This window comes from Zonotrichia leucophrys, chromosome 7 (assembly GCF_028769735.1).
Source record: "Zonotrichia leucophrys gambelii isolate GWCS_2022_RI chromosome 7, RI_Zleu_2.0, whole genome shotgun sequence".
Lineage (NCBI taxonomy): Eukaryota > Metazoa > Chordata > Aves > Passeriformes > Passerellidae > Zonotrichia > Zonotrichia leucophrys.
Window position 1 is genome coordinate 26,322,156 of NC_088177.1, and position 25,362 is coordinate 26,347,517.

At 37.8% G+C, this 25,362-nt stretch overlaps 1 protein-coding gene across 1 annotated transcript in view; it reads left to right on the top strand.

Annotated features, from left to right (window-relative positions):
• The first annotated feature begins 471 nt into the window (after positions 1 to 471).
• LRP2 (LDL receptor related protein 2) overlaps positions 472 to 25,362 on the top strand; it is a 108,769-nt gene continuing 83,878 nt past the window's right edge. The window contains exons 1-4 of the mRNA XM_064718583.1: positions 472 to 551; positions 15,368 to 15,475; positions 17,402 to 17,524; positions 19,948 to 20,064. Coding sequence (XP_064574653.1) covers positions 476 to 551; positions 15,368 to 15,475; positions 17,402 to 17,524; positions 19,948 to 20,064 — 424 coding nt within the window. The 5' untranslated portion in view covers positions 472 to 475. The remainder of the gene's footprint in view (positions 552 to 15,367; positions 15,476 to 17,401; positions 17,525 to 19,947; positions 20,065 to 25,362) is intronic.

A 25,362-nucleotide genomic window follows, 5' to 3' on the forward strand; every position in this document is an offset into this window, starting at 1 on the left:
CTTTTTCTTATTTGGAGCATGCCTTTGGGACACTAAAACCAGTGACATACTTCACTTGCCACCTGCAATTCCCAGAACTACTCCAAACAGATAAGCACATGAAATAGAGCACCAATGGACTCTGATACGAAGTCAGCAAAGTGCAGGCTCTTGGAAGCATCTCGGCGATCCTGCAAAGTGTGGAAGGAGGGGCAGAGGCAGCCTGTGGCTGCAGGGCCTGGAGCAGTGCCTGATTCCCTCATGCTGGTTCCGGGGCCGCAGGGTATAAAGAGCTTTATGCAATGTCTGGAGGGTGGGAGTTTATAGAAAACGCGATGTCTCAACAGGCGAACACGCCTTTCTTCTGCAACTAGCAGGATAAGAAAAAGACACCAGGCTCCTTGTGCTGCTGCTGTGCAGATCAGCACCCCGGAGTCCAGGAGCCAGCTTCTGAGGAAGCTGGAGCATCCCAGCCCAGATGGGACCTCACCATCGGATGGATGGAAGAGCAGCAACTGCTTGCAAACTGCTCATATTATTCACTGCATGCATGATGCAGGGCTGTTGCCAAGGTAAGCGCTGTGCTCCAGCCTCTGTGGAGTGGGAATTGCACCGCAAGGAGCATATCCCTACTCCGGGGACTTTTATTAGAAAAAGACCAAAGTGTCTGAAAGTAGAGGGTTAACGGGCGCTGATTCAAGGAGTTCTTTCTAATAGCTAGGGGAGACAGCTGGCTCCTTCCAGGAGTCATTTGATGGAGTCGGTTTCTGTTGTGGAAAAGTAAGTAGCGCCTTAAAAGCACTGCAAACACCACCGATTCTTTAGCTTCACTTCATCTTGTTTTTAAGTTATCCTAGGATGCTTCTTTTGATTGTTTTTCTGGTTTGTACAAACTTTTTTTTTCCTAGTTGTGTGAGACAGCAGCGCACAAATGTGGCTAAATTTTGAGGGACATGTCAGACTTTGCAACTCCACGGTCTAAACTCATGGTTTTGTGGAAATGCAAGCAGGCAGGTTGTTCTGTGAGTGCTGATTACTGGCTGTGAATAAGGCCAAAAAAGAAAAAGAAAAAATCACCCCAGACTTTTTGCATTTTTTCCTTGTGATCTTTGTGCTTTCTTTGCTACTGAAATACGGGTGGTTTTGCAGAGCAAAGTTCACCTGCATTCCAAGGGCTGGTTCGGTGACCACTAAAATTGTACCTAGAGTTGTTTTTGGTGAGGAGTGCACGGGCTGCAGCACTTGCACGTAGACAGGTTGGGCCGAGGGGAAGGGGGTTTTCTGCATGGACCTGCTTGCGTACGTGTGGTGTATGTGGTCATTTACAGAAGGCTATAAGAAAGAAACAGATGCTTAGTCTGGAGCACAATAAGCTCCCCTCAGTCGGTCTCAGACGCAGATTTGAAGTTGAGAGAGGGAGAACTTTTTCTCTGGGCTTTACTGTTGCTAGGCGACATGGAGGAGCATGTGACTGGCAGAGCAGGCTGAGTGCCGCTCCTCCGGTGCTAATCTGGCTGCTAGGGATGGAGTAGCCGTGTGCCCAAGCGCTCCCTCCGGCTGTGACTGCAGCCCATCTTCCTGCCTTCCCCTTCTTCGCGCTCTTTAATTGCCTTGCATTGAAAATCAAGCCTGTCTTGTAGGAGCAAGAGTGGCTGAAGTGCATTTCCTCCACCCCGCGTAGTGACCTGCAGCCCTGCTGCTTCTGTGGGTGTCTGTGTATTACGTGTGTGTTCAAATTGTTAATCTGCTTTCTTTGCTCAACTCTTAGTTTAAGCTCCTTAGACAGAATCAACTAAGTAATTATACAGCAACTGCTGCTAGCAGCTCCCACTTATGAACAGGGAAATAAGAGATAGCTAATGTGCTGGAGACCTGCAAAAACTCCAGCCAAGGAGGTCACACTGGGCAGAATTAATCCTATGCATTATTATTTTACATTGGATAGAATGGAACCTGCAGTACAGATCAAATTTTGTTTTTTTTTGTTCTACAGCTGCTTGATTGTCCAGAACGTACCTGTTAAAAGACATGACAGAACAAGCAGAGAGAGGCTTTGAACTAGTATCCCTAAGTAGTAGAAGTAATTTTTTTTTTTACTTTTATGGTGTTCTTTCTCCCATTCTCCCCTCCCCCCGCCTCCACAGTAGAATAACTGTGGAAAACAAACAGTATAATTTTAGTAATGACTGACTGATAGTAGCAAAATACCTGGATAGCAATTCTGTCTGCACTGTGATTATGATAATGAAATATTTGGTAACCTCAAGTTACAGTTCCTTGAATGTTGAGATTATGTCAGACTCTTATTTCCAATAGCAAATTTGGAGAACCATGAAAGCAATCCCAAGCCTTTGAAGGAATATGGTGAAAATCTGTTATCTTGCCTAATCCTCAATATTTCCAAACGCACTTCACTGATGTTTTTTGAGATTTTTGTTGGCAATATCTGAGTGTTCTCAATATAGGATGGATGTTTCTAGAACATTCCTTTCACCTAAGGACTTGCTCAAATGATATTCTTCCTCAATTTACCTAATTCTGGTTTTACTGAGAGTAACCATAGTGCTCATAAACAGAATAAAAATGCTGTGTTTTGTAATTGCCAGCAGTACAGGGCTTGTTTCTCCAACCTTTATAGGTCTTGTTGTCTGTGGGGTAATTGTTGCCAGAAAAGTGTAACTGGAATCTAAAAAGTAGTTAAGTGAAGGTAGTGTCAAGCAGGAGCATCACAGGACTATTGCTCGTGTTTGTTTTGAGAAAGTGCTTTATACTCAGCCATAAACTAGAGACAATGGATGGATGTTAGTGCACCAAATTTGGTTTGTATCCTGCACCTCTGCAGTGATAAATGATCAGCTTGATACATCCCCGGCAAATATGACTAAAATTTGATATCATTATGAGGTCTCTATTAGGCTGAGGATGAAGGCTATTCTGAGAATGAATTCATATGGTATGATAAGGTACATCAGAAATCACAACGAACATTTGCATGAAGTGTGGCAGGCCATTAAGAAATAGGTATGGTAAGACCAAGTAGAGAAGAGGTACAGCAGTTCTTTCTAGAAGTCATGGAGAAACATATTTTCCATAAGGCATTGTAATAGCTCAATCTCCAAATTAATAATTCAATGGTTTTTAGACATTGTCTTCACTCAAAACTATTTCATTTGTCTGTAGGATGATGTACAGTGACATTGCTACAGGCGACAGGTCAGTCACTGTTCATACCTCCTTGTACAGCACTGCACACTTTTAAATGAGAGAAGCCTGTCTGGAAGATCCCACCCCTGCCAAGACCTAGAGTTTAGAGACTTGAGTGACTGGGGACTGAGGATTTGGAAGTAATGAGAAGGGAAAAAGGGATGCCAAGAAATAGGAATGTACTGATGCGATCCTGACATACAATTTACTGGGTTTTGTGCAATTCATAATGCTGCACTAGGACAATTGTATTGGTTTCTCTGGGAGATGTACTGACACAAAATGAAGAGCACAAATTGCAGTGCATGTCCATGCACCTGGCTTCTAAACTGGTTTAGTTCGTGAGGCCTGACAATTTGCAAGTATCTGTCAGTGAAACACATTATTGTCTTCTCACATTTTAATGACCTTTTCTGTGCACTAACAGGGGTTTTGGGGTTTTTTTCTTTGTTCTTTTTAATGAATAGCCCACTTCTAGTACATCTCTTGAATTTTCTTAATAATTCACTCTTTTTCTGTATTCTGTTCAGTAAAGCATATCAGGTATTTGCAAAGTAATCAGCTGAAGCAAAGAATGGGTCAAATCCCAGAATTTTAGTTAAATATTGAAAGCAGTAATTGGATGACACCTGGTTAGATTTAGGTTCTATGCCAAATGCTAGAATTACAGTAAATAATTAAGCTACAGGAGTGAAGACAAACAGAGACAGAGAATCCAAGGAGATTTCAAGTAAGATAAATGTGTGATGTGTGCGATGCTTCTATTTCCCTGTAAGACAAACCAAAACCTTCTTTCATAAATTGAGCTGATTGGAAATTTGAGCAATGAAATCCGACTTTAATCCAGATTTACTTGCCATGTGTTTTGCAGGAAATAGCAAAGATTCATTTGGGGTAAAGGTAGACTGCAATTTCATTACAGCCTTTTAATTCTTTTCCTTTTGGGCTTCCTGGGTTGACATGAAATCACTTGTACTGTTTGGAGCCTTTCTCCTCCATGCACTTCTTGCACTTTTAACTTCTCATACTTTAACACTGAACCTTCTAAATATGAATACTCTTCTTTCTAGTTGAGCAGTAGGAAGACACATTGCAGATGTAGTTTATTTTATCTATGTTATTGAATCGATTCAGTCTTCTACAATAGTTATTTTTAGATCTGAGTGGTTGCAATAACTTTTCAGATAGACAAATATGTAACTTGAGTCACTGTTCTATCACTTTTTAAAGCAGGAATTGTATCTTCTCTTTTGGAACTCTACTTAAAAGACACTGGAACCATATAGTACTTTGGATGTTTCAAAGGAACTTATACTTTCTAGAAGTTGTCATTGTTGAAAAACATTAAAGGTCCCTTCTAATTAAGAATCTACAGGTTGACTTCTATTTAAAGAGAAGTGGATGTTTTTATTCCACTTTGACTAGTTAGTGATGATAATAATAATTTGTCAGTTTCTTTTTAATAGCTTACACTGAATGTGGCAGATAAGAGCTGTTTTTAAAATTACTAAAGTTCTTATTTATATAATTTGATAATAATAATGTTCTCAAAAATACCTTGAGCTGTTTCTAGATGAAAAAATAACAAGGTTTCTTCTGAGTCAATGCAGTGCAATTCCTTTAATTTCAAAGAAATTGCTGAGTTGTACTGATCTAAGACAGAAAATATGATTCAGTGAAGAGTAAACATCTCTTTAAATAGCTCTTCATTGTTTGAGGTACATTTTGAAGTCCATTATGATAGTGTTAATTCTTGTTAAAAATTTTTTTCTCCCTTGATTCAGTACACTTACAGGACAGTTGAAAAAAAATAAGTTTAATGAGTAAGCATAGAACTGTTAAATCAAATGGATAGCCTTTAGTGTATTCCTTAAGCTTTGACTGTTGGTTTCAGGGGTTTTAATGTTTTCTTTGTTTTGCAATGCTGAAAGTGGATTAGAGATCAAAGGAGCGCTGTTAGAAGTTTTGTTTTGGATTAATTAAACAACATATAAAAGTTGACTGAAATGGTTCTGTTTCCATGACCTGTTCTATTTTATAGTTTTAACATTAATAAGTTGCCTTTGTTTTACAATCAAGAAGCCAGATCTTCAGCAAAAGGGCACAGTTTACAGCAGCAGCGTCTGCCCAATTATTTTCCTGCACAGCCAGGTCATGGTACTACATCCTGCTGAGTCAAGTCAGAGAATGGGGAATTGGGACTCCCTTTAATGGGGATTGCTGGGTCATGCTTTTTGGACCAAGAAGGCTGGGGCTTTAGCTGTGTTCTGTGGCATCTCTTAAAAAAAAAAAAAAAAGGCATAGTCCACAAGATATCCCAGGAACTGATACATTCACTGATGTTTTTAAAATCTAGGTAATGGTTTTTATCTTCTGTTAAAAGAAAATTCTTGTCTTTAAACAGGCTGTGTGGAGATACTGACTCTCTGGACAGCAATATAACAGGCATGGTTGGAATCTTCTTCTAGCAGACATTGTGAAAGACTGATGGAGAGATCGCTGTGAGGAGGGGATTCCAAGTTAAAGTTTGCAGACCTGTAGGCCAGTGCCTGCAGTCCTCTGAGCAATGAGATTTGTATGTTGTGTGTTCCCACTGAGATACCTGGGAGACAGTGTATGCCTTTGCTGTAGTTTTTTGTGCTTGCTTCTGGATGTAAGGACATAGGGTGCAAAACGTGTATGCTTTTGTGTTTCCAGGCATGTTGCAGGTGTAGGGCTTATTCAGCTATACCAGCTAGAGAAGTTCTTCCCTACTATTAACCTCTGTGTCTGGAATGCTGCTTAGAGTATTTAGCTGATGTAATTTAAATAATGATTTAAAATATTAATTTATTAATTATTATGTCTTAATAATAATTTATAAATTATTTAAAATAAGAATTATTTAATATAGTGTCCCAGCAGCCACTAATGAAGGGAAGTCATAGCAGAATCAAGCATCCTTAAAAAGTCAAAATGGGTGAGTAAATCTGAGAGTTATAGATTTTGGATGCTTATGGAAATTATTGGTAAAATACTTCCATTGGGATTGACAGGAAAAGTAATGTTTCAGGAGAAGATGATATTTCTTGTATTTATCTTATTCTGATGAATTCAAGGACTATCTTTTTAATATGACACACTCATTAATATTACTATTTGTGTAAAATGATTTCTTAAATTATTTTTTAAACCGAAAACTAGAAAAAAATATGCTTTACTTAAAAACAAAACAGCCAAAGGATTATTTAATTCTTATTGTTCTTTTTCAGGTTCTTTAAGATAAAACTGCCTTTTGTGTGAGCACATCAGTCAACATTGTTGTTTCAGTTCAGGTGATCCTGCCAGCAGGTGTGGAATTAGATGATCTTTAAGGTCCCTTTGAGCCCAATCCCCTCTATGATTCTGTGACCCATCATTTACTCGGGCCTGCTTTGCCAGATGGAATTTCCTTTTTGGGAACCTTGATAAGGAGTGCCCAGCCATTAGCTGCTGACTGAAACAGAGTCACTACTGAATAAGGGAGAAATGTGATGTGTCAGTGCATCCAAAGGAATAGATGTGCTTCCCAATGTCATGGGCAGCAGTAAGCAGCAATAGAATGTCTGTCTAGGCACACTGGATGCTTGTAGCATGTGGTCTGTCTATTCTGTACTGACACGTCAGTTCTGTTTTCTGCCAATGATCCCACACGTTTCATTTGCAATGAGTAACTGTTCCAATTCTTGAAATTTGTGCAAAATGACTAGTGTCCTGTGAAGCTTTGGGACACAGTTTAAATTGTCTTTTTTTTTTTTTTTATCTAGAGTCATACTGGTATGATGCTAAAGAATTTTGTTGTGGATATGTGTTCTGTGGTGGGAAGAGAGAAATAACTTTAATTTTTTGTGCTTACTGTGTTTATTATCTGTAAAGGAAAGTGGTTTATTTTTTGCATGGCAGGTTTCATTTTTCATTTAATAACTGGTAAAATAAAATTACAGTAAGGTTTATAATTTGGCAAAATGTTATATGTTGCATAGCCATTTTCATTCTGGCAGTGATGCAGAAACGAAATACAAAAATGAAAGAATTTCACTGTCATGAGCTGTGCAGGAAGGCTCTTACTGAGGCCAGTTCCTAGTGCTACAATGACTCATCAGCTTTCAGGAGAGCATGACAGAATTGAATGCAGGTCATCATCTCAGCATGGGGTCTAATTTTGTGAAAAAACAGCACACGGGTTGGTAAATTTTTTTTTTAATTATACGGGATTTCAAAACGATAAAAGCTTCCTGAGAGGGTTGTTTTATCATCTGCTACTGCATCTGACTTTCTCACTGATATATACTGTACATGTTCTCTCTAAGTTGTTGAAGCACTTTTTTTCCCCCTCACTTTCCACACACTGTGTAGTTGTAAATACTTCCTAGTCTTGAGGATTTTCCTCTTTTGGTCATATTTCCCCCCACCTTCTGTTACCCAATTGTTATTCTGCAGCAGCCTTGGGGCCATTAGCAAGGTTCATTCTTATGAAAATGCTTGGGATGCTTCCTTCTGTGAGTAACTGAGGCTGTCTTTATTTCTACGTGTTTGCATGTTCTTCTTCCTCTTTATGTCATATGGTCAATTAGAACAGATTTTTGCCTACTTAACGTGCCATTCATGAAAAAGAAGCTACTAAGGTTTAGGAGAGCTGGGATGTGTATGCTTCCCTAGAGATCCACAGTCTTGCTTCCCTTCCCAACTAACACAGTTCCAACTGGTTTATGTGGATTAAGACGCCTCATGTAAAGACAACTGGGTGGGGTTTTCCAGTTGAAGGCAGAACATGTTCTTAACATGTAACGTCTAAAACATTTTTATATTGAGAAGGCTAATCTGTCAGCAGCACTGCAAGTACTGGTTCTCTTGAATTTGGCCATAGAGATAATAATTTTACTAAAATATCTAAGGAGTACAAATAGTTTTTGTTAGCGTCCTCTTGTAAAGTACTTTATATGCAGTTTAGATTAAAGAAGGTGTCCAAGAAAAAATTAAGGGCTTACCCTCAGTTATCACTGAAGTACAAGAAATTTGTCAATGACTTAAACGAAAGAAGGAACCTGGTCTGTTCAAGGAGTATCACCTCCTGTCTATGAGAATTAGTCCTTGCTTAAAAGGATTATTTCTTATTCCTGCCTTTTTATAGGACTAAAAAGATAGTAAAAGTTTATTTGTTGCTTAAAAAAGTGAGTTGAAACAAGATTATAAAGTAACCTAATTTTTATTATTTTGTTTGTAGTACTGTGTGATAGAAAATATACATAGTATGGATATGTACTTTTTGTCAGCATGTATGATAAATAAACTGTCATGGTTTAAAATTTATAAGGTTGGGTTTTTTACATTTAGGATCAATGTGAATAATTTGGAAAGACTGAATATCTTAATAGTTTTTAACTTTTCCCAGAACAATTGGTTTGAAAGTGGTAGTGTAGAAACCATTGTTTTGTTCTGAATAACAGAGCCTTAAGAAAAAAAATTAGAACTGATTATTTTTTTCCCTAGGAGGTCCATATATGGTGTATTTAAAAAAAAAAAAAAGAGAACTTGTTCTCTTTATTGGTTCAGGCTTAAAATTGAAAAAAATAAATTGAATGGATTTGTTAAGAACAAATTAATAAACAATTTCCATTTTTATCAGTCTTTTTGCTGCTTTTTCAATTAATAAAACTGAAAGGTAGAGGAGATGAGGATTATGAATATCTTTAATGTTGCTAGGAAGCATTTACAGTGTCATTCGTTTGAACTTGTTGTCTGCAGGAGACCTAAACCCTTTTTTCTTTGCAGGAAAGCTTTCCTGCTTAGTTTCAGTAGATTAAAATCCTGAATTTCTTTAATTCTTGGATTTATGTTGGGGCATTAGCAGAAATTAATCTATAGCCCTTTTATAACTGTATTAACTGAAAACAAATAGTTTAACATTGAGTACAGTGATTTTAAGTATTTTTATCAAAGATTTTGCATGTGAGCATTATTAAAATGATATTTGATGCTTTAGTTGTAACAATTGCTTTAGCTGACAAATATCTGTATGTGCAAGAACATGCAGACACAAGGCACAAAATTAAATGTAGATTTTGCTGGGTTTTATTCCTGCTTGGCAAGTAAAGGCAAACCATAAAAATATGCTAATGCTGCAGCAGACATGGTATTGCTAAGTCCATGATGAAAGACAATATTTTCACTTTTAGTCGTGCTTTTTGAAAAAAATAAATCAGTAAGTAAAAATTTCAAATGTAGGTACTGGATCTTACCTGTCAGAGTAGAACTTGTTTATTATAGTTTCTGATACCTGTCATTGTGCTGAACACAAAATGTGGTTTAGTCAAAAATAAGTCCAGCTGGTAGTCGTGAAGAACCAGATCTTCTGCTTCAAGTTCAGTCTTTTTTCATTTCCACCACTGCCCCTTGCCTCCCACCCCCAAACAATCTGACAAGTGCCTTGTTTCTTGTACTGTCTAATAAACATACCAGCAAAACAGAGTGTGCCTCTCACATATTATATTGTGACTTTTTTTGAGTGTTGACAGGTTAAAAATAAAATATGAATCTGTGTTGGTGAAGGAAGAACAGGCCCATTTGGCCTCTTGCCATTGGCGCACCCTGGGAGCTCAAGAGCCTCCTGTCTTTCTGTGCAAACTATCCAGGGCATGGCCCTTGATTGTACAGTGCAAGGCACAAGGAGTTCTTGATCAGCTGCTGTGTCTGTAGATGCTATTTTACTAATAATAATCTTGTTATATGTAATTGGATGATAATTCAGTAAAAGAAATCCTGCACTTCCCTTTTAACAATGCATTGCTCTATATCTGGCACTTCAGCTTTTCTGCCTCAGATTGTCCCTTGACTAGTCCTCTGTCTGCCTATCAGTCTGTCTATAAAGAACTTGCAGTCATGTGAAGTGGGTGCAGATGCACATTTGTACTGTCTTTTCGTTGATATTGCCAGTAAAAATTACTTCTTCAATCTGCTTTAGAGATATGTAGGTACAAAATACATTTTGTGTTGCAAGGGCTTGAAAACTGCAGATAAACCTTTTACTACCTTGTGTAATACCTAGAAGTGTTTGTGTGGTCTGTGTTGTTTTTTTTTTTAAATCTGAATAGTTTGTATTAAATGTAGTGAAGTTTAAAGAGTGTAGAAAGACTGAAGGTTAAATGTCATGCTGAGATATATGAAAGTCAGCATAATTTCATCAGACTCTATTTTTCTTATCAAATAATATTTGCTCATTCTCTGATTATAATTGCTAGCAGAATACTGTTTTACAGTACCATAGGGTGTTATTTGAAAATAAGCTAAAATTTGAATTTTGCTTCTTTGTACATTAGTGGGGAGGAGCAGAATTTCCACAATTTCAGCCTTCCCTCCTTGAGCATTCCAAAACCTTAGGCTGTTTGACATGTAATTAAGCTAGGTAAAAATCTAACATCAAAGTCTATGGAAGATGATTATTCAGGATTCTTTCACCTGCAAGGCCCCTAGAGTGGGCTGCTCTGTTTGGGGGCCAAATGGAAAAGAGAACACCCTTTCTTGGAAGCCAGAAAGGGAGGAAAATAGAGCTTGTCACTTATTTTTCTATTTGTAAATTTTGTGTGTAAGAGGTTTGTAATGCACAGTCTGTTTGCATTTACTTGTTGAAAATCTGAAGATGTATTACAAGTGTTAACTGCTCAGCTGAAAAAATATTGCCTGGAAGAACATTACTCTTTTAGATGCAAAAATCTGTTGAGAGTGTTGATTCCTGAAGTGTAAAGTAATTGCAGCAGTGTAAGTTTGATTTCTGAGTGGACAGTTTGAGAGTGGTACAATCTACCCTGGGCTTAATACATTCCTCATTACTTTAAATTCTTCATTCACACTTAACTGCTAAAGAAGCGTTAGCAGTTCTCAAAGGCATTGTGAGCACAAGGAAGGAAGAGCAAATGAGGGGTTTTGGCCTATTCTATGTAGTCAGAATGAGCAGTCATGGCCCTTAATATGTGGATGACAAATGTAATTCAGAAGATGTGTAGTTCTAGTTAAAAGTGTGAGGGACTTCAAGGTTAAATAGGCAGGTAGAAAATCTATGAAAATAATACACAAGACTTGGACTGTTCAGGGAGGTACTGCAAGGAGTCAAAAGTAACACAGAGGGGTGAAGAGTAAGGCTGTTTTGGTTCTGTTATAAGCCAAATATAGCATTCTGGTTTTAATGTTGGGGCAAAAAAATACAAAAGGATTGAATTGTAGCTTTAATTCTGTAACAAAATATTTCTACATGAAATGAAGCCCAGTGGATGTTGAGAGTGTGTAGGAGACTGCCTTCCTGTTGGAGACTGTGGCCCTATGGGTTGAAGCATTGCACTGAGAAATGTGTGACGCTATTAACTTCTCTCTCTTCTGCTGGAATTCCCTGTGACTTCATGTGACATCGAGCAACATTCATTAGCGGTGTCAATGTTGAGTACCATCCCCGATGGCAGTGGGGTTTGTCTTTGGCAGTGGTTTACCATAGGGTACTTCATTCATATGCAGGCAACAATTGGTGCAGAAAAATAAGGTGAATAGTGGTAGAAGATGCACTTATTTTTAATAAATTAAAAGTGTTTAGTTAGTAATTAGCTCAATCTTTTTTCTGATAAAGTCACTAGTATGTTGGTCTATTCCAGTGGAAAATGACTACCTGACAAAACCTTTCTGCCAGCAGCTTTCCCAGAGCTAGTAACATAAGCCTTCTTGTTTTATCTGGGCAAATTCTGAATCTGAAACATCCACTGAGTCTCTTGCAAGAGAATCCCAGACACAGAGAACAGTATAAATTCCAGTGACCAATTTAGCATGAAGAACCGAGATAGTAAGTATAACAAGAAGTTTAGAAACAGTGCTTTGATCTACATTTTTCCAGTAATGCTTCTGATCTTTGCTTTGCAATTTTAGTATCAGACTGGTTTATATTAAAGCCAATATCATATATTTGTTATTTCTTTGGTGTTTTCCTTAATGTTGAGCATTTGAAACCAATTTTTCCTTTCAAAATTATTTTTGTTAATGCCAAGAGATTCTTTTTTATGTATATATGTTCTGATGTGATTCCTAAGATCTGCCATGCATTTTTAGCCCATATTTTAGTAGTTTATAAATTGTGACTTTAATTATAGTCAGAAGACTGAAACTGAATTATAGTAGTAGTAGAGCAACACCTAAAATTCAGTAATTTCTGGAACTTGAACTTTCAAAAGTCACCCAAATTCTGTTCTATTAGCAAATTCTAAACATGAAAACAAAGACTGATTACTTTATTGCTCATTTTTAAACTCAGTGGTTATTTCCTTCCTATCAGCATTTGTCAGAGTAAATCTGAATTTCTATGGAAATTAGTTCATTAGCATAATTTTTTTATAATATCTGACTGATTAATGAGCTGCCTTACCATTTTAAAAAACCACAAAAAATTTATTGAAAGGAAAACCTTCCATAAAACTACTGATTGCTAATTCTTCAGTGACTTGAAGCTTCAAATAATATCAATAAACAAGTGAATACCCCTTTTTTTCTTACAGTCCCTACTCTTGCTGAAACCCAGGTGCTGCAGGTTCATGTTGCATAGAATATACCAAATCTGGTTATTACTGACATGGTTATTTTTCTTTCATTCTGGTTCTTTCTCCTGGGTATTTGTAGCAGTAACTTTGTAATCATGTATTTTTCCCCTGATTATTTTCTCCTTTATCAAAGTTAGAATTGTTTTTGCTCACAGATGAAACACAAGCTTTTTAGAACCTCTGTGAGAAGTGCCCTCAATACTGCAGATCACTTTTACTTCTTTCATATTACTGATTTTCAAAGACTGGTTCTTAAAATGAATTTACATAATTATCTGCTAGGTAATTTTCTTTGTTCTAAAGATAATATAAAACAGTAATAACTGAAGTATTAGTCTTTCATAACATTTGTAGGTGTTTCAGAGCTCTTTGCCTTCAGTTATAAGTAAGCACAGCAGATAATATTGTAAAGCTTAATGCCATAATTAACTGAATTGTAACAGATCTGCTGAAGAATTGTATAAATAAACATGGATATGGTGCTTACTGTGTAGAGGTGTGAGCATCTTAAATTGTAATTCTGAGAAGTATTATAGAGAGTAACACAACTGTATGACTTGCAAGTTGTCAGTTATTATTCGGTTACCATTTCTGGTACTGTACAAAGACTGCTGTGTTTATACTGCTTTTAAAAAGAATTATCAGTGTTATCACCTCATTTTAATCACTATAAGAACTTAATACAAGATAGGCAGAATAAATGATTGTTGTACATAGTGCTTAATTTTTTTTAGCCAGTTATTATTTAGAAATAATATGCAAGTAGCTCATATTGCTTGTTTATAAGAATGTTTCATTAAAAATCCTAATGGGGATGCAGATTTGATTCTGTATTGTAACTTATTTTTTAAGTAAGTGACTTTAAATAGCCATAATATACTAAATATACAAGAAGATTTGGTAATTTTTTTGCATAGCAATTGCAATTGATAAATGGTGGGTTATATGTTGTGTTTTTAGAGCTTTAACTGCTAATCTCATATGAAAATGTTGCTTTGTAGGGCAAAATTCAGGGAGAGGGCCTGGGATTCCAGAGTGAACTTGTACATTCCTTCAGGGCATTTTTGCAAGGGAGGTTGTTGTGTTTTAAAGGTAGTTGATAAGAGACCTGCACCACCAACCCCAGACCTGCACCACCAACCACCATCATGCATTAGTCTATAGAAGGTATTTGGGTGAACATACTCCTGTACCACTCCGTACCACCATTTATCCAAGTGAAATTTTTGACCATTTGCAGGATACATTATAAATCAGGGTGTCACTAACAGACAATCAGATTTGAACATTCCTTGCATAAAGGAGCTTGCCTATATCCCTGAGGAATACATCACTTAACTGTGTTTATGTGACAGTGTTGATATGCCTGGTTTTACATGAAAGTTAGGTAGCGTGTTATTTATGTCATCATGAATTCAGAAAATAGGTGGTTGTGCTTTATGTATACTGAGGTTATCTCCTCTGGACAGATCACTCAAAAGAATTGAAAGATGTGATTTTATTATGTGGTTATTAATTTAATCAGGAAATGGGATTTTTTTTTACAGATTTGGATTTTGCTACTACTTCAGGTTTTTTCAGTGTTCCCCTCTCTGAGGTGCTGACAACAGATTAACATGAAACAGAGCTCTCTTGAACCTAATTATGTTGTAGCTTATTGTTTTGAGGATCTATAAAACTGTTCACTCCCTTTTTATGAGACTGTAATCACAAGGAAAGGCCCTAAACAGTGCCTTTTCTCTTTCCTATAGACTGGAGATTTCATTAGTTGACTCTAATAAAGGACTGATCCAGCTGCATTTACACCTGGGAATGAATGCTTCTTTATCAGCTCTTAATCCTTAGTAGATCAAGCAGGAGAGAATGACAGCAGGATAGCTTTTGATCAGCCATAAATGTCTGAAAGCTTAATTTTTTAAAACATTATTTTCTATTCAAATCTTGACTCAAGACTTGCTTTCCTGTACTTCAGAGGAAATATTTTAAGTATGAGGGCATTATTAAAAAGCAAAACAAAACTGAGATTTTTCTATACTTTCAAGCAATTACCACTGAAACAAGATTTCCACATCAGCTAAGGGAATTATTATTGTATGTTTTTAAATCCTCATACACTTGGGAGAGCACTAGTGTTTAGCATGTTTAGCCCTTAGATATAATGTGGAAAATGATGCCCCACCTTTATTTAAAGTCTATACTGCTTGGGAATTTAAAATTGATACATTCCTGCTAAATAGGTTTCTGTAGTGTATGTACTCTGAGACTTGTTTGGGTTATTTTTTCCTTTTTTATAACTATTTTTGTTTTGTTTGTATAATATACAAACACTAAAATTGTTGGAATTTTCTAGCAGTTTAATTTGAGATTTCTGTAATAGTTGAAGATGATTCTTTGCTTTTTTTTGTTTGTTTGTGTGACTGGGTATGTAGAACTCATATATATATTTACATATTTTTGTAGTATGTTTTCTGTTATTTTTCATATCATCATTCAGTCTCCATGCTGCAAGGCAGTGGATAAAGCAGAGTTCTTGATGAGTGTCGCGGTGTGTTTATGTGGCTGTCGTGCTGAGCTGTGTGTTCGCTGTTTTGGCGCAGGATGTGAGCGGGGGCAGTTCCGCTGCGGCGACGGTCGCTGCATCCCCGCGGACTGGAGGTGTGATGGGGCCAGAGACTGCTCGGATGACACAGATGAAGCTGGCTGCCGTAAGTGACACCATGCAGAGCAGCTCCTTTGGAATCCCAGAAACTGGGAGATTGCAGTGGGCTCAACTGTACCTATGGCACAAGAGTGAATATTGAATTGGGAGTTGTCATGAGATACTCCAGAATCTATTTGAGTCATATTCCATGAGCTCGTTTGGCTTTGGTACACAAAAAATCAAGTGGTGCTCAGCTTCTAATATGACTTTAACCTTTTCTTAAAAATCTGACTGCCCAATAATGCAGTTTCATATTATGACTAATGTTCTAAGTAGATGTAGAAATGAATTGTATTTTGTTACTGTAGTAATCCTGAATATTGGATGTATATACAGCTACCACCAGCATCACTTGTGCTCAAAATCTGGATTTTTCAGACTCTGGGCAACTAACTGTACCTACTGTGCCCAAAATAGAGCCATGCTTAATTGTCTACAGTTGATTGTGCTGTGTCAGCAGCTCACAGACTACAATTTTATTCATATGGACTGTAATGTCCATGCACAAAGATTCTCTCAAATAGAGAAAATGGATTCTCTGAATGGAAAAGTTGTGAAAATTAAGAATTGCCCTCCACAGTCTGTTTTTGGGCATTTGCTGGTATTTTACCTTTTCTAGTTCTTTGAGTCTTGTGGGTTGGTGCAATTATCAGTCCACTTACAGATTAGGCCAATTTTTGCCCTTCAGCTGGTAGGAAGTGAGTCTAATTCATATCTATTCTTTTTACCCTGTTATTTTTTTGCTGCTTGACCCATGTAATAATTGGAGGCCATTGACATGGCTAGGCAGTCTGATTTGTTGCTTTAGGTCCAAAAAAGCTTGTGTAGTCCTGGGTGAAGATGCCTCTAAACTGACAAAACAAAATGGTGTTGTCCCACAGCAGTAATTAAAATTAAACTTCATTTTTTTGAGTTAGTTGTCCTTTAAAAACAATATGTTAATGTGCCATAGGTAGTGGGGCACATGAGTGGCTAGCAAGATTGTTTAAAACTGGTCTGATGTTCAAATCATACTAAAATATTATTCTTTGATTCTTGAAGCAGGAAAAAGTATGCACGAAGTACATGTCTGTAGTATGTAATCAATTTTATCCCTCTAATTAGTTTACTACTGATGTTATTTTGTACTTTTCAACTCTAAATCAACAAATTGCTTTAATTTTCTCCCTCATGCTTTGGTTAAATTGATAGTTGTGCTTGCATATCATCCCATGAGCACAAAGTTGACCTTATATTTCTGCAAAAACATAATCCTGAGAACAGAGATGATCAAGACCAGAGTCCTGTTTACTGGACTGTGTTGTACTAGAGATTCTTCCTGGAGTATTAACTAGGGATGGAGTGAGCTGTGACATAGTTTCAAACACTTATTTTGATCTTTCTCTTTGATGGTTCCCTGTTGTTTGTCTATTTGAAGAGTACAGAATGGAGCTGGAACAACAGGATTCAGCTTGTTCTGATCTGACCCTCACTTTTCCCTCATGAATTCACAGGGAAGAATTGTGAGCTTGTTTTGGGAGATCATGTTCTTACAGGGATAAAGCAACAGAGGTGGGGTGAGAGCACTTGAACCGACCTCCTGTGAGATTGGGGAAGCTACTGTGAACTATACAACAGTGAAAAAAAGGGCTCTGCCTTTTTGGGGTCTCCTTCTAGAGGAGCTTGTGTCTCCAGGAGAGGATATAAGGCTGAAGAGTCTATACAGGAGTTTACTGAGCTGAATTTTGCCTTTGAGCATCCTTTTGCTGGTCCACTTTCACCTCTCTGGTCCGTCCATTTTCTTTGATCTGTTAAATGTGTCAAGTGTTTCATGGAAGTTACAATTCATTGACACTTGAATCTTAGACCTTCTTTTCCCTTACATTATTATCTTTGAAAGTGCTTTCACAGATGTCTGTGAAATGACAATTTTTTTCATTGCTTACGCTAGCACAACCTACCTGCGAAGGAAATCAATTTCAGTGTCACACTGATGGGGAATGTATTCCACAGTCATGGGTTTGTGATGATGAGGAGGATTGTGAAGATGGCTCAGATGAACACCAACAATGTCGTGAGTATTTTAACTTCCAGTGTTATACCAGCTTTGTGAAATAATGTAATTTACTGGCAGTATATTGACAATATAGAGAAACAAGCCCTCTGTAAGTACAGGAGCCTCTCTGAGCTATTTCTAGAAATAAAGTAATCTGAAGTAGATCAAATACAGAAAATATGTCTAAAAAGATATCTCCAGGTCTTGAAATCTGAAAATTACTCATGCTTCTTTTAGTTAAAAAGAGAAAAAATATAAAGTGTATACTAGTTTTATACTTAATAAAAAGTTTAGTAATTTTCACCATTAAAAAATTGGTGAAATACAAATATTTCTTTATGTGCTCTATCCATTGGCTAGCAAAATTCACAGTGGCATCTCAGAACTATCTATAACAAAATTTAATTGTTTTTAGATGACTTTGAAATATATTTGTATATAAAACAGGATGAATTATCAATAATCAGCAAACATTGGCCAGTACTGCATTAGTTTTAGCAATGCTATTAGTAACATTATTATTTAGAATTAACAGAGCCATTCTTTCTCACACTCAGAGAGGAGAAATATCTATGGTCTTGGTGTCTGATGAGAGTCTAGTCTTTCATTATCATTTGGACAGCTTAAACTTAGAACATAATTCTGATTAGTATTTCACTTGAAGTGTGCTAAACAGTGTATTATTCATGTCTGAATTGCTGTTTTCAAGTTAAGTGTTTAGTGTTCTCTGTACAGTTTAGATCAAGAAAATAGTTTAACAGCCTAACTGCCACAGCCATAGGCTTTGCTCTTTTCTTAGTATTGATAGACAAATAAAATATGTTACTATGGCTTAGAATTTCATGACTAAGCATTTGAAGGGCTATAAGTACATGCCAAAGTGGTGAACAGTGAATTGAGCTGATTACTGCACCAAATTACATTCTCTGCATTATTGCATAAGACAAGAGAACAAATGTAGTGTTCTGAAGGATGGTTTTTCTGCCATTTCTAGTATTAGAACTTACTCTTAAGTGATGAAGATAAGATTAATTTATTTTCATTTTGATTGTGTGTATAATTTTTTGATAACTTCTTTGAACTGAACAGCTCTGGACCTACTCACCAACCCCTGGGGAGGTTAAGATGTTTATTTTGGAAGGATTTTGCTCACAGACTTGCTTTTTGCTTTTGTATCTTGATTCCATCTTAATCCACTGAGGATGGAAATTTTTGAATGATAGATAACTCCCTTTTGCTTCCCTCTTCCTCTGAGAAGGAGTCAGCACAACTGCTGGTTATGTTTTAACTAAAGAATCTGTAGATAGAAAATGCAAAATGAGCAAAAGCTCTGAGTTTGACCTTGGAACTGGGTCACTGTAACATTGTTCACCATGTACTGGTTAATCATGAGTGTCAGTATCTACACAGTGGCACTGTGCTGCTGCCATTTTTGAGTCATCTCCTGGGATTTGTCCTTGTTGTTCTAAAGGAACTTTTTATCTCAGTGTTTGGGAAAGCTAGAGGAGATTTTTCTCCTTGAAATATTAAAACTTTTTCTTGGGAAAACTGTGTGACAGCTCAGGAAGTCATAAATGCAGAAATTTGTTTTACTTCACTGTCATTCTCTTGTTTTTCCTCATGACAATAGTATCCCAGTAGCTGATCTTATTTTAGGAACTCTGCTGACAGAAGGCAGCAGAGAAAACCCCTGCAGAGCAGCAGATAACAAGATGCCAATGTATAGACTGGAATGATGTTGAGAAACAACATGAGTTTGAAAGAAACAAATGTGCAGGGGCAGAGGGAAGAGAAAGTCAGTAGTAAGCCTGTCCTTCAGCTGTATCTTCACAGATTCGTGTTAGTTTGCCTAAGAACTGGAAGTGTAATTCAGCTGTACTGGAATCAAAGTAGAAGTGAACAGTTTTATGTGATTGCTTTTTCCTGACAGCTGTCAAGAGAAGAGACATAATCATTCTCAATCCTCCATTAGTTACATATGCAAACTATTCCTGACTGCTGAGGCCCTGGCTGTACTAGAAGGCAGTGCCTTACCTCCAACACTGCTGTGTTTACATTGTGACATTCCAGTTGACTGATAGCTTGGACCTACTGACAGATTTTGACCCAGTAAATACAATTATAGAAAACTTTAAATCAGTGAGAATTGATAATTTAATGTTTTAGGCAAAATAATTATAGGGAGGTACTTTTAACCTAGGTCAATTCTTCAGTGGAGAAAAGCAGTGACCTTGCAGACTGCAGGAGCCCTCCAGAGCTATGCTGTGGTGTGTGCTTGTCAAGTGTTCTTTAATCCTCTTGAGTAAACCAAGATACAGGAGGAGAAAGTGCTATACCGATATTTATGAGAAAGATGAAGTAGGTAAAGAGGAAGGAGAATATTTTTCCTGATAAGAAGCCCTGTTTGCCAGGAAGGACTGACATGTGCCTGTTTGTTGCAGCGGGGAGGACGTGCTCGAGTCAGCAGTTCACGTGCTCCGATGGCCAGTGCGTGCCGGGCGCGTACCGGTGCGACCGCGTGCAGGACTGCTCCGACGGGACGGATGAGAGAGGCTGCCGTGAGTGCTCACCCCTAGCACGAGATCTGCTTTCATCTCATCTCTCTGGGGCTTTTTAATACATTTGTAAGATTAAAGGGCTTGTTGATAGACAGGATGACCACAATATGCTTTTTGTTACAAGAGTTTCATTTCAGATTCTTCTGTGAATTAGAGCTGATGTTCTGATACAGATCTGTTACCACAGAACTCAAGTGCAAGCTGTCAGCACAGGATCAGGTCATATTGTTTCTCATTGTCTGAAAGATAATTAATATTGCACTGTAAAAAGGCAACCATGTTTAGTGGTCTTATGGCTTTGAGACACTCGGAGCTAACTTTGCTGAAGTTTTCCAAGTTATTTTTGCATACTTTTAAAATCAGTAGTAGTTATAGCCTGTACAGAAAAGCAAAATTTGACTCCAAATGACTTATTTGAGGAGATTTGATCTCTTCAAAAGCATTTTATTCTAGACTGCAGCTTCTTGTGGAGATGATTTAGTCATATTGTACTCAGACGAGTTGTTTATATTATCCATCACCAAAATACAGATGGACAAGTAGTTTTTTTCACTCTAACTTCCCTAGAGTTGAGTGACAGTCTCCCTAAATTCTGGCCTAGGTTGAATATTGCTGGAAAGGAAAGCTGGCCGCAGAATAGAGGCCATGTTTTTCAGGAATGCTTTTGTCTAATACCTCCCCAACAGTGTGTAACAGACGTGTCTGTTCACTGTTAGTCTTAAGGAAAGGCTTCACACATCCTGAGTGACTTCTAAAATCTCAGCTGCGATTCCAGCTGTTCAAATGTAGTGTGCCTTTGGGAAACAGACATAACTGGAAACTCCACTTAGGACCAGCCCAGGGCAGGAGGTGGGGGAAGAGGTTGGGGTGGTAATGGATGGACAAGGAAGCAAGAAATTAAATTTTGTTAATGCTATGCTTGGGGGAAAAAAGGGCATATGCCTATGCTGTGTAAAGGAAGACTATATGGTCATCTGACTGCTAATGTGGTTTATCCTTAACTCACAAATGGCTGAAACTGTCCCTGTGTAGAATGAAAAGGTATTTAGAGCTATATGATATTCTGGAATAAAATGTTGCCAAGTCGTCCAGCTTGGAATTTTTCATGTGATAGATCCACAGTCACTTCTGGTCACCAATACAAATGGCTAAAAGCCAAGATCCAAAGTATCCCATCTCATTGCTGGAAGAATATCTTCTGTAGACTGGCATTTTTTTCTCTTAAAGTTTAGAGTAAGAAATTAGGTTGAAAACTTAATTTGGTAAATCTGTTACACATGAAAAAAATCCTGAAGAAAAGGTATCTGTTTTAAAAATGTATTATCTGTGAATTAGAGGACTGGAACTGCTGAGCATCTCTGAGATACCTGTGAGTAGTCATTGAGTACAGTGTGGAACAGCCAGGTGCCATGGTGTGATTGTTATAATGCAGAAAATCTGTGTCAGTCTGGGAGCGGAGTCCTAAGGATGATACTTAAAAGTCTTTTTTCAAACTAGAAGCTGCTGTGGTGTTTGAAAATTGAAGTACACATTTTATTTCATGTTACACATTCTCAGCTAGGTAAATTAAAAAGGCAGCTAGGAAAGGGCCCTCTAGATACATTAACAGTAGCACTCCACTGCTGCGGGGAAAAGGCAGTCATTGCTGCGTCAGCAAATGGGCCCCATGACTGTTGTGGGGGCAGCATATTAGCCCAAAGGAGAGGGACTGCCTCCTGTCATTCAACAGCCTCCACTCTGGTTTATTAGAATATGTGCTGACAGTCCCTCTGAGACAGAAGAATGACTGTGACTTGGAACCTTGAAAGCAGTTAGACTAGTTTAAAGAAATGCGACAGTGCTGAAGGCAAGAGGATCCAAGAAGAATGTAATGACAAGACTCTTGAGGAAGGCTGCTTAATTTTATTCCCTTTTTGTCTTTGCAAAGCCTGGAACTTTCAACAGAAGCCATAAAATCTACAAATTTGGGATTTTATGATTAACTGTATAGTACAGATTAGTGTACTAGCATATTAGTTTTGGAGCAGATTCTAATACTTGCTTTGATTGTTCATTTTCCCCAGTGTTTAATGTATTTCCTTTTCCACATTATCTGATATAAACAAATGTGAGAGGAATAGTGCTATTTTGGCCTTTTTCTTTGTCACTAAATTCCCCTTGTTTAATTTGAACTAAAAGCTTTCTTTAATGAAAGTGAAACATCCATGAGCAACAGAAGAATAAAGCTATTTATAATTGATTCTGGTGTTTCATGGAGCATAACAAAATGGAAACTTAGGTCTCTTTACTTATGCTTTGCACTCACTTATCTTTCAGAAAGCAGATTTAGATTGTAAAGAAGATATAGTTTTATTCCTGAATAAATTACATTATTCCTACATAAATTATATAAGAAAGTAGTCAAATGTAAAATGTCACCAATCTAAAGTAAGTCTGCAATTAAACATGTAAAAAGCCAGAACAAAGGAATTCAGAGCCTTAGTCCATTTTATTGCTAATGGGATTAACAGCAAGGGAAATCTGCCCATGCAGAGACTAAGATAAACATCAGAACAAATGCTTCAGCTACAGGTCATACAATTAGTGCACTGAAGCTGTTTTGATTTCATAAAATTATGGCTTTTGGGTTTTTTTGAATACACATATCAGGCTGTTTTCTAGCTTTTTGAATAGTCAGCAGCTAGCAAATGCTTTAATTTTAAAACTTTAGAAACAGAATGAAATGGCAGATTATTTGGGGTATCAAGCGCTTTTTGGTAGTAGGCAGGCAGTACTTTATTTCTTTCTGTTAAAATAGAATTCTCTCTCCTGCCTCAGCTTCATAGTTGAGAAATGAAAATCCCAGCCGTGTCTATTTTGCTTTGCTGTGACAGAACAACCTTTCTGGATACTGCTCTGGTAGCTGAGCACTGCACTGAGGCTGTGAGGGAGAAAGGGACAGTGCTTTAAAGACATGTTGTTCAAAGCTAGTGGGCTGAGTGTTTTCCAAGATACACTGGATTTTTGACTCTAATTTTGATGTTGAGCTGCTGCCATAGGTCAGCTGCCTAACCTGTGAATTCCTGCCTCTTGTTTGCTATGCTAAATAGCTGCTGTGGTCAGGAAGTGGGCAGCCAGCTCTGGGATTAATTTGCAGAGACCAGGGTGAAAGTGAACAGAGATCAAGAACTGAGGAGATCGTAAGGGATGTAGTCCAAGAAAGAAGAAAAAGGCCATAGTCAGAGACTAATATTCTGGGTGTTGGACAAATTACATCTAGCAGCTATAGGATGAGGGAGAAGTTCAGGCTGAAGGAAATATCTCTGCCAGGAAGAGTTTGGGACAGGGAAGCAGCAAAACTCGAGCAATCTAAGGCAGACAGCCGAAGACTAGAGTCTCAGGGATCAAAATCAGGAATTAAGGCCAGGAATGAGGGTCTGGTCTCTCTGCCAGCTCTGAAAGCATCTCTGCTATGAGCACTGCCTGGCATCATGCAGCTCAGAGGACTCTTGGGCTTGGAGTAAGTCTCCCTCCTGGTGTCTCTGGTAGGCTGTGAGCTGTCTGGGCAGTGCTTTGAGCACGGTGAGGTGGTGACTCATGGCAGTGAACCAAAGAGTTTTAATTAACTTTTTTTTGTAAAATGTTTTTACATGTTGCAATAAAAGACACTTGTTAGTAGGAAATTGTCTTTTTTCTTTTCCCTTTTATTTCTACTGCTTGTAACATGGGTTAGGGTTATAGTAGCTTCCACTGCTGACTATGAGAGAAATCAGCTTGTGCTGAATCAAATACTAGTTGCAACTATTTCCTGTTGCTGTTTTTGTATGGATTTATTTCCAGCTTGCAGAACAGAAGTGTTAGGCAGAGTGCAAAATTATGCAGGTTTAGCAATCCCTGTGACATAGGTTTCAAACATCTTCCATGTGTCCATTGAAAGATGCCATTAAATATGTTCACAAGTGTTGCCTCAAAACAGTTACAAGGAGCAAGGTGCTTCATCTGTCATTTGTGCTGGTGGTTGCCAGTTATTTATGTTTTGCAAAAGAAGTGTTGGCATGCATCAGGGAGACAGATTGTGTAGAAGTATTTTGGTTAAAAAAAGCCTGAGGGGAGGGGAGAGAAAGAAGAGCTCCCTTTCTTCCAGAGCATTGCAATGAACATGGGTGAAAAACATTCCCCCTGTTTTCACCAAGCTCATATTATCTTCTAGGAATTGTCATGACTACATTTCTTCTTTTTAGTTTTCTGGAAAGTTAGCCGCAGGTTTTCGGGAGGTGAAGGTAAAGGAAACAGTGTTTATTTTGGAGGCCATTGACCATTCAAAACAAGGTGAAATAAGAGTGTTTATATTTTTTTTCTGTCCCTTCACTTTTCTCTTAATGTTGTGTTCACATTGTCCCCTTTCACTTTCTTGTACAGCTGTAATCCCAGACCTCCTTAGGTGCAAACTGCCTACCTTGTTGTCCTTTTAACTCAGAACCTAATCCTTCCTTTTCGCTCTTTCTGGTCCATTTGTCACCAATGTAGAAAGAAAATAAAGTTCCATTGCCTGGAAGGCAACCCCTTCAAGTCAGTCCCAGAGCACTGACATTTTTCCATATGCTCCCTACAACAGAGACAGTAGGATCAATTTCTCTGCGTGTTATCAGTTCTTGCTTGGCTGTGGGATTTTATACTCAAATGCACTGATCTTGGATGAGGTGTGTATAGAGAATTCTTAGTTTAAATAAAAATGAAAATAAAAGCTAGGAAATGTTTGTTTTGCAAGCCCCAAATGCAGTGACTGATGCAAGACCTTTCCACTTAAAATTTAAAATGTTGTGATACTCACTTTTCAACTTCATTTGCTGGAGAGCTTTTCATTAAGCTGGATTGTACAGGTCATTCTGTTAAGGGAATTAGTCCCATTCCTCCCCTCTTGCTGCCAAGGTTCAGATTCTTCTTTTCCTTTTAACAAGTCCCCGTTTGGTGATAGGGCTAGAAGAACTAAGCTCATGGCTCCTGTCTTCTAAATTTTGGAGAGAAAGAAAGGGAGTTTATGTCCTGGGGTTTTTACAATTGCAAGGACAGCCATTCCTTTGTTTTCAGATATCCTAGTATTGTTATGAAGTTCTATTTTGGCTTCCTTCATTCTCTCAGCATTGAGCCCTCACAGAAGCCAGCATTTCTTCCTTGCTTCTTTTCCTTTTCTACTTCTCCTTATATAAAACTAACCCAGGTACTGAGGAGCTGTCCTGATGGCACAGATGCTCCTGAACCATGCAGTGCATTGGCTACAGCCTTTGGTGCAGCTCACAGCTTTGGCAATTTTAATGAAGC